This window comes from Python bivittatus, unplaced genomic scaffold, assembly GCF_059951505.1.
Source record: "Python bivittatus isolate LINGU-HERP-01145 unplaced genomic scaffold, Pbiv_v1 ctg000590_np1212, whole genome shotgun sequence".
Classification (NCBI taxonomy): domain Eukaryota; kingdom Metazoa; phylum Chordata; class Lepidosauria; order Squamata; family Pythonidae; genus Python; species Python bivittatus.
Window position 1 is genome coordinate 25,349,330 of NW_028277086.1, and position 9,478 is coordinate 25,358,807.

The 9,478-nt window shown below is 36.2% G+C and overlaps 1 protein-coding gene across 1 annotated transcript in view; it reads right to left on the reverse strand.

Moving 5' to 3' along the window:
- Positions 1 to 9,090, reverse strand: part of SLC26A7 (solute carrier family 26 member 7) — a 59,907-nt gene extending 50,817 nt beyond the window's left edge. Inside the window, exon 1 of the mRNA XM_025167806.2 lies at positions 8,640 to 9,090. Within this exon, the coding sequence (XP_025023574.1) occupies positions 8,640 to 8,832 (193 nt within the window). The 5' untranslated portion in view covers positions 8,833 to 9,090. The remainder of the gene's footprint in view (positions 1 to 8,639) is intronic.
- Positions 9,091 to 9,478: the final 388 nt, after the last annotated feature.

Here is a 9,478-nt window from a genome sequence, read left to right on the forward strand (position 1 = left end):
CAGCAAATTCCAATATTTTCATGTATTAAACTAGCCCTACATTTTTTTTACCATAATTTTGCAACCCAGATATGATAGTCCTAAAGCCAATGTTAAAAAATAAAATGACAGGTAGTTGCAGCCCAGTTATGTGAAAAAGCAAAATAAATTATAGGTATACCTTCTTCAGTGTCTCGTGCAAAGAGTCTCGTGCAAAGTTATTCATTTTGCCAGGATCTAAATGAATGAATAGCCTAGCCCTACATTACGTAATGGTAGAAAAGGGTAAAGCAAAGACAGAAAGTAATGCACAAATAGTAAGTTCCATTAGAGTACATCAGAATATCATGCTAATATGAAGTCAGTACACAAGAACAATATGTGCCTTTGTTACCTTGGGATACTTAGAATGCTACTACTTATTGCTGATGATAGATCACTAACCATGGTATACCTGCAAAGAAAATTACCTCTGGCTGTATTGTTGCTAGCTGCAGAAAATACCAAGTAATGAACTTGGGACACAAGCAACAACAGAAAAAAATGCCTGTGGTAATCAGGACAACTGCCAAACCAAACTCCAATGCAATTTGCTGAGAAATACTTCCAAGTTCCCCACATTCAAGGTTATAACCACAAGGGCAAAAAGTCTACTTAAAACAATGCCAAGGGTTAAGGATCACACTAGTCATTTTTATAATCTGGAATTTGGCTTTATATTCTATAATATTAAAAAAAGCATCAAAAACTTAACTAGGTCTAATTTAGGAGCAAGGGGCATCTTTCAAATGTGTTTTCAATATATATTAAATCCCTCAATTCTTAATTGGGGATGCTCCAGGTCCCTTCCTGAAATATTGTTGTTTAGTGGGACCTAGGAAGCATGCTTTTTCTGTGGGGGGCCCTAACCTGTGGAATACCTTCCACCCAGTGATCCAGCAGGCCCCCGCCTTTTAGCTTCCAGAAGGCCATAAAGGTGCTGGGGTAGAGTGTGATGAGAGTCTATGGATGGTTGTTGGAGCTTCCCAAAATGATGATTGAGGTGCCAGGTTTTAGGTTTTGTTTTATGGCTTTTATGGTTTCATTGTCACTCATCTTGTGACCTAAGATGGGAGGCCATACAAACCTTTAAAATAAATAAATAAAAATTATCAAATTATGTACTTGCACTGAAGGGAGTTTGAAAGGGGAATGAAGGTGTTAAGAGCCTACCAACTGGTCATTTAAAATATTCACTAGAATGGGTTCGGATATGAGTGCCTTCCGGGTAGAGCATTTTTCTGGGCTCAAATATGTTCCTTCTGGACACCCATTTCCCCATAATTGCATTTTCAATAATTTTGCAATTGTAATATAATTGGTTCCAGTAACACCAATAGGCAGAGATTCAAAGCTAGTCTTATTCCAAACCCTTAAAAAAAAACAGTAATGAAGAAATCTAGCAAGTGCAAAGTGTAATTAGTCAAGCTTATAAAAAGCAGAAGGTTCATAGCTGATATCTCTCTTTCTCCCACCTTTATGGCATAATGGGTCTGTCACTTTTGTGTAGGAGGAGCAATTGACATCTATGTATCACTATTGTAAGGGGGCTTGTCTGATCTCAGGCTCTTTGCTTCTGACCCTGCCCACTCTAATCCTCATACTAAAAAGAAAATATAAAAGTCACCTGGGAGCACCACAACTCTGAACAACTTAGTGTACATTTGGGATACCAACTTAACAAATCCAGTTAAGATCAAGTTAAGTTTCAGCTAAGGTTGAGCCCACTTAGGAGTATATCTAATTAAATGTAATGGGGATTACTTTTGAGTAGACAAGTATAGAAATGCACTGTTAAGTATTTAATCCAACCAATTTCAGAGAAATGTAAACATTCCTAACTTCTTCCAGGTGATGCATTGAAGAATGACAGAACCTGAAGAGCTAACAGAAGTGCTAGCTTTTACAAAGAATATTCCTCTCCATCATCTGAGTTAAAACTCAGATGATGCCCCTAGCTTTCTAGCCCTTACCCTTCTAGAATTTCAGGAAGCATTGAATGCAGCTCTCATAAATACACATGATCCATTTCTCTGATATTTTTAAAATACACATTCCTAGCATGTATATTAGTGGCCCAAGAAAGAATGTGTTTGCCAACTCATGAAGACTTTAAGTTCCTCTGCTTTTTAAGAAACCCATAATCCAAGTAAAAGATTGAGAGCTTCTTTAGGTAGTAGATGGGCTTTGTCCTATAGTTTATGATTAGAATCCTTTGCTAGCAAATTTAATTTTGAAAGCACAAATTAGATGCTTTTGATTTAGTTGAAATTATTAAAGAGCGTAGGAAGTATTGAAAACTTTAAAAAAAATTATATTAACAAGTTATGTTATTAAAAATAAACAGCATCAAAGGAATCTGGGAATTAAAACAAACTTCTCTCTCTGGTACCCATAGCCCATAATCTTGGAAAAGGTGATTGAGAGAAAAATCAGAGAGGCATAAAACAATCTTATTTTACCCTCAAGTCAGAACATCTGGTCAAATGACTGTTTGGGGCTCCAATCAGTTAACATATACAATTAATTACTTCTCTAATCATAGGTTAATCAGTGATGCCATAACATGAATCACTCAAATGATTTACCATTATGTAATAAAGTAAATGTGTCATCTCCTATCTTCTTTTGTCAAACAGGATTGAAGAATTTTAAATTCTTCTCTTTTGTTTCCAAATATATTTTGCCATATAAAGGTGATAGTATTACTATACAGAATTTCTTTGTGAAGAGCAACAGGTGAACTAAATTTGTTTCAGATGATACCATTTTTAAACCTTGAATATTCATTGCTGGTTTTCGAAGTCTGTTTTGAAAGATACTGTTCATATGTCATATTCCTTTCCTTGAAAGTATCCCAGTTCCTTAATCTGATACAATATGAAAAAGACTCTTATTTTCTCATTATAGGTATAATGGATAGAATGATCTGATAGAATGATCTCTCTCAGGATTCTAAAGATAGGATTTGTAAACATCCTGCACTACCTTAACTTTAAAAACTTAACTAATCAACTACCTATTTTCATTATTAAAAAGAAGAGCCAAGATAAATTATTGCAAATGTTTTTAATTCAGCAGATGCCAAAAAGATATAGAAATTGTGTGATTGAGGCAATTGATTAAATCAGTTTATAAATTGTGGAGTCCTTGGTGCTCTCTGAACTTGGTTGTTTGCTTGCAGACATTACATTACCCAACTAGGTAACATCATCAGTGATAGTGAGTGTGGGGTTTGCTCCCTATTTATATACAGTAGCTTGATCTGTGTGATTTTCTTCTCTTCTCTTTTATTGGAACAGTTTATATATTTTTCTTAGGTAACAAAAAGATTCACAGATTCATGAAACTGTACACTTGGAAAGATCCATTTAGTTAAAAGTAAAATAAACCAAGATAATAAAATTATCTATCTATCTGAGTCCAACTACTTGCACATTGCAAATTAAAATATTCTCAGAACATGTCCATCCATATCCCGTTTAAAGATGCCTCTCATGGATGGAAACAGTCTTTCTTGGGTCTATATTCTGTGAATTAATCATTTTTTTCAAAATCCAAATTTATTCTCCACTAATGGAAAGTGTCACCGAGCAACACCAAAATTTATTCTTTAGAGAATAAAAAAAATATGAATGACTGTTGCATCACTGATCTGTTCAAATATAAGCAGCAAGATTACTATTCTATTCTTCCTACAGTATTTATGAAACAATTTTGGTCGATCGATGAATGCATGTTGATAGCTCTCAAAATGAGGCAGAAGTTATGGGGTTGGAGATGGCAACTGAGGAAGGAGATGAGTTAGGAACTTTTTTAAAAATCTTAATGGTAACTCAAGAGATAGTGCAAACATACAGTAGAGCATATGTTATATTTTCATGAGGCATATAGCTTCAGAAATTATCTATGATTTTGCTGAAGAAAGGATGCACTAATATATTTTAATTTATTTCATAAACAATAGCAACTAACCAAAGATTGAATCCCTCCAGTTACTGCTAATTTTTCTATTCTATTCAGTAGTTCTGCCAGGGATAGATCCATATATATACACACACACACACACACACACACACACACACACATATATATATATATATATATATATATATATATATATTCATTCCCTGATGTAGGTCCCTGAGCTCATTCCTCATAAACAAGTGATGTAATCCATCTTTAAGAGAAGAAAGCAAAAGGACTGACCTAAGAGTGTCTTTGATATTTGACTTAAACCTCAATCCTTTACCAATTACATTAGCAGAACATATGCCTAGGAGGATAGCAATTATGTGATTGATTGCATACCAACATTTGCAGCAGGCAGACAGAGTATGTGAAATAAATAGTGGTGGTTGTGGTTCTTTGTGTCCAGAAGCTAATTTGGATGGTTCAATGGGTAAGACTAGCAAGAAAGCTATTTTGGCAAAGAAAAGGATTTGGGATGGAAAATAGTGACAAGCAAAAAAGAGGCTACTTAAGACATAAGTGACTGTGGCTAACAAGAACAGATGAAGATACTTTGACAGGCAAGACGTGAAAAGTTGAAGCCCTGGGACTTAATTACAAGGGGCAAAATAAATAAATTGTTTTTCAATGGGTCTCCACCTGCTCCCATTAACTACCAATTTTCTTCTAAGAGAAGGTTGTGTTTCTACCAGCCTGTTAAAATTGGATGTCCTTGCAACATGTTTACATTACAAGATCTGAGAATTAACATCTGAGCTATTTTAATTCCATCTTCCCATATTAACTTTCATTGTAATTCATTAGCTTTTAAATATTACACATTCTGTGCCAAGATTGATAAAGAGGTACTAAGAATCCTCCTTGCTACCCTAAACAAATTCCAAAGGCAGGCAAATTACCTTGCAGCACACTGGAGAAACCGGCAGATGTAATCTAAGAATCACTGACTGGAGTTCTCTAGAGAACTGGTGAGTTGTCAGAAAACTGGAGAAGAACAAACATAACCCCAATGTTCAAAAACAGGAGAAAAGGGAAGACCTGGAGAACTACAAACCAGTTAGTTTAACATCTGTATAGGACAAGTTACTAGAATAGATTGTCAAGCAGCACGTCCATGAGCACTTAGAAAAGGATATAATTATTACTATCAGGAGTTAGCATGAGTTTGTCAATAATAGGTCACATCAGACTATCTTCTCTTTTTATGAGAGAGTTATTAGTTTACTAGACCAAGATAATGGTGTGGATGTAATGTACCTTGATATCAATAACAAATTTGAAGTGTTTGATGATATCCTGGTGGAGAAGATGGATAAAAGGTACTACAACCAGCAGAAGGTACTGCAGGTCAGCAGATTTACAATTGGTTTAAAAAAACACACATCCCAAAGGAGCTTGTAATGGTTCTGCATTAACTTGGAAGGAAGCACCCACTGGGGTCTCCCAGGGCTTCATCCTCAGATCTGTGTTATCCAACTTCTTTAGAGGATCGAATCAAAGTAATGCCAAGCTAGATATTTAGCTAGCATCTTAATATCTTCTCTCAATTCAATAATGAATGATCTCAACAGGCTTGAACAGTGGACCAAAGTCAACAGGATGATTGTCAGTTGTTTTGTCTCTAAATAAGAAAAATCATATGCATTATTACAACATTGGGGAGACCTGGCTTGGCAGCAGTACACGTGAGGAAGATTCAAGAGTACCAATGGACCACCAGTTGATTATCAGCAAGTTGTGTGATTCAACAGTTAAAAAGCCAGTATGATGGTAAAATAGATGATTTTCAAGCAACTTCTCAGGTTTAAACACCTGGCATTTCCAGATTTAAAGGAAAAGGGTAGACCGCAGGTGATGAAACAAAATCTCTGCTATGAAGTGTACTGCCAGTCAGAGGGCACAGCCAGAGAACTGCGTTAAAATTCAATCCACCAGTTTTTGATCTGACAGATAAGTATGTGAGCATAAATTACACTGTCCCAGTGGATGAGCCCTAGACTGTCTCAGTAATGAGGCCAGTGACTGGTGCTATCCTTAACATGTTTAATATGGGACGAGTTAAGGAAAGCAACTTGTGGATTATGTTCCACCAAGCATCAACTGCAGGTAGGAAAAACAAAAACCAATCACCCTCCTTAACAGGGCTGGTAAAGCAGAGGTAGGCAAATGTAGGTGAATGCTTTGAATTGCAGGTTTAGTCACCTGTCAGATCTTGAGAGTGCTAGACCCATTTCAGAAACACCTATCTGACAGATCACAGGGGCAGAGAAGGGGTTGCAAGGAGCACTGGGGGTTCTCTCTCTCCTACTGAGCTCCCTCCTGCTTTATCCCATGCCCATCTCTATGCCTGTAACCTGTCAAGAAGAAGCATAGAGAAAAATGGGAGGGAGCAACTGATAAGAAGTGAGTCCTGTCCTGAACGGCTGCCATTGTCATAGGCAAAGTACATCCCATTCTGCCCCTCCCAAAGTAATATAAACAATACAAACATGTAACCTCTTTTTTGGGGTGAAGCAGTGGAAACCCAGTAATATACTTATTGGTGACATATTCAGTAACACATAGATGGCAGATTCAAATCACACAACACAGGCTAGCTCTTTCATAAAAGCAGCAGGTTTAGTGCTCTTTCAAAAGGCTGCTAATTCCATATATATAAGGAACCTGGGCATGTTTTGGTACCCACAATAACCTAAAGTGGCAACCCAGTTGCCAGGAGCTGGGCAAAAGCCAGCCCATAACCACATTATCAACCAAATTGTTAACAAACCATCCTAAATTGTGTTCCCAGCAAAATTTATGTTGGGGAAAAAAGGGAACACACTACTTCCCAACTGGACAGCTAAATATACTTTTCAGCTGCATTAGCTATGGACTTGGGATATGACAAAAGCAACATCATAGCAGCAACATATAATATAAAAACAGTTACTGGGGTATGCTAGGGAACATAAGCTCAGAGTAAACAGTACTGAATTAGATAAATCTAAGTACCTAAACCAGTTTCTCTGTTTTTAAGGAAACTACTTTTTTTTTTCAACATCACCTGTGTTTTTTAAAGTAGTAACTTAGCCTTCCATTCAGGTGGTGGCTTTTTCATGGACTGAGAATTCTGGGAGTTGTAGTCCCAGCACATCTGGAAATAATTAAATTGTGGAAAGCTGCCCAAACTAGTAAAAATCCTGTTCTGTGGAAGTTCACAGAAAGGACAGAAATAAGTACCCATGTTGCCTTTTTTTTAACTCCATATTTGGGTTGGCTTCTAAAATGTCATTATTAGCACCATTTAATTTGCTATTTTTTTGTATGAATGTATCAGTGAACAAAATTCTTTACAGTACTACAATATTAAGGTCTTCAATTTAAATCATGCCAATGCAGATGTTACTAATTACTCCAAAAGCATAAATAAGTATACAAACCGGATGATTCCAGCTGCAGAATAATTCAATTAAAGGAGGGCTCATAATTTTCAGGGCATGAATGAAAACTAGACCAAGCTGTTAGGGAATCTGGAAAAGAGCAGCTATCATAGTGCTTTTGCTTCTGAAAGAGTCATAGACCATTTTAACATGTGATCACATGCAGAAATTCCCTAAAATGCAATAATGTGAAAAATCTTTAGCTATTGTAGCATTTTTTGAATTATCACCTGCAAAAAATGGCCTTATATATAAGCCAGGGCTTATTCTTCTCAATTAATGATTAATTGAATTGGAGCACTATGTTCATTTATAGTTCTCCAAGAAAAGATGCCATGGATAAGATGATACAGGGCAGTTCAGGATAATATGAAAAATGAGATATCATAGCCTTGGCCTTTTATACACTAGAAAGTTTATGGGTTACCATTTTCAAAGAAATACCAGATAATATTGGAAGTAATGCTATCATTTGTTTGATTAATGTTTTTTCATACTTTGAGGAAGAGAAGGAAAATTACTATATTAAAAAGGAAATGCTACATATTCATAAAATAGTGTGAATATTGTGAACAGTGTTTTACAACACCCACACTCACTATTTCAAAAAGCAGTAATCCTTTCACTGTTAAAGTTTATATCTGAAGGCATAATTGTATATATCTGCAATTCTTCTTTTGATGTACAATGCAATTTTTCAACCAGCATCAAATAAAAATAAAAGGAACAAGATTATTTAACTGGATGCCTAACAAGCTATTATTAAAGTGGGCTTTTCTCTTCTATAAACAAAGATAAACCTCTCCACATAGATATAAGTATAGGAAGAGAAGAAGTGGAAAGATAAGCTACATCTATTATGTAAAGCACCACAATGAGCGTATAGGTATGCATGTGTACATATAAATATATGAACAGCATTGTTTGCAAGTTAAAGAGAATACTGTTGTTCGATTCCCAGTCTATAATACTGTTTTAAGTTAACATGATCAGAAGGAATTATTCTTCTTTAAAGCTAAAATCCTAGAGAATAAACCGCATTAAATACAACGGGATATGCTTTAGGCAAACAGAGTTTGTAAGGTAAGTTATATATGATGGACCCAGGTTTGGAAAAGCAAGGAGATGCCCATCTCCTTCATAAAAAAAGGAATAAGTAGGTAAACAGAACTTCTACTCCTAAGGCTAGAGCGATACAAGTCACTGACCCCATTTTTAACACAGTACCTTGCGTCACTTGTTGAACTGCCAGCATCATCCCAGAAACTATATCATGGATCAGGTCCATTTTCCAACAATAGTGTGGTGCCCACTCCAAAACAGGCAGCCTGCTTACACACCAAAGTTTGAAGTCTTCATAGCGAAAGGCGTGGATCTTCCTCCATATGGCATTTTCCTTTTTCCTCTTTGTTCCTGTCATGCTTTATTTCCACTTTCCTCCTTCCGTTTGGATAATTCCTTTTTCTGTGAAGAAAAAAAACTCCCACTTCTATGGAATTGCACCAGATTCTTCTATCAGATAATAGTTTCAGAGCTAGAAGAGAAACACAGCCCGCTTGCTTGCTTGCTGCTAAGCATATTTTCAACTGTGTAAATACCTAAAGCCTTATGTTCAGCATAGTATTTTTCTGTCCTAGTCAGAAATATACCCTAGTCCTATTACAGTTTATGATTCTCTTTGCAGTCATTCTCCTCCTTATATTCAGTGTAGTGATTTTGCTTTTGGCCTGGATCCAGCATTAAAATGAGGTAGTGCTGGGCGTACGTTCGATGTGGGATGGGCTATGCTAATGTAATCAGGAAGTGCCCAGCTAGACATGAGTCTCCTTGCCAACCATTATAAAAAAAATAACTGCCGTTACTGTGAGAAAACACAAAACCTGCCTGTCTCTACCCATAGCAAAGATTCATCAGTGCATTAAAAAGTGCCTTGAATTCCAGTGCTACTAAACATACTCTGTAACTTTAGCTGGATCCAGATTTGTTTGATTTTTTTCTTTCCTGCAACGTAATATGTTAATTAAAGCATTCTCTTTTGAAAAGAAGTTGGGATTAGTTTGTTCTTG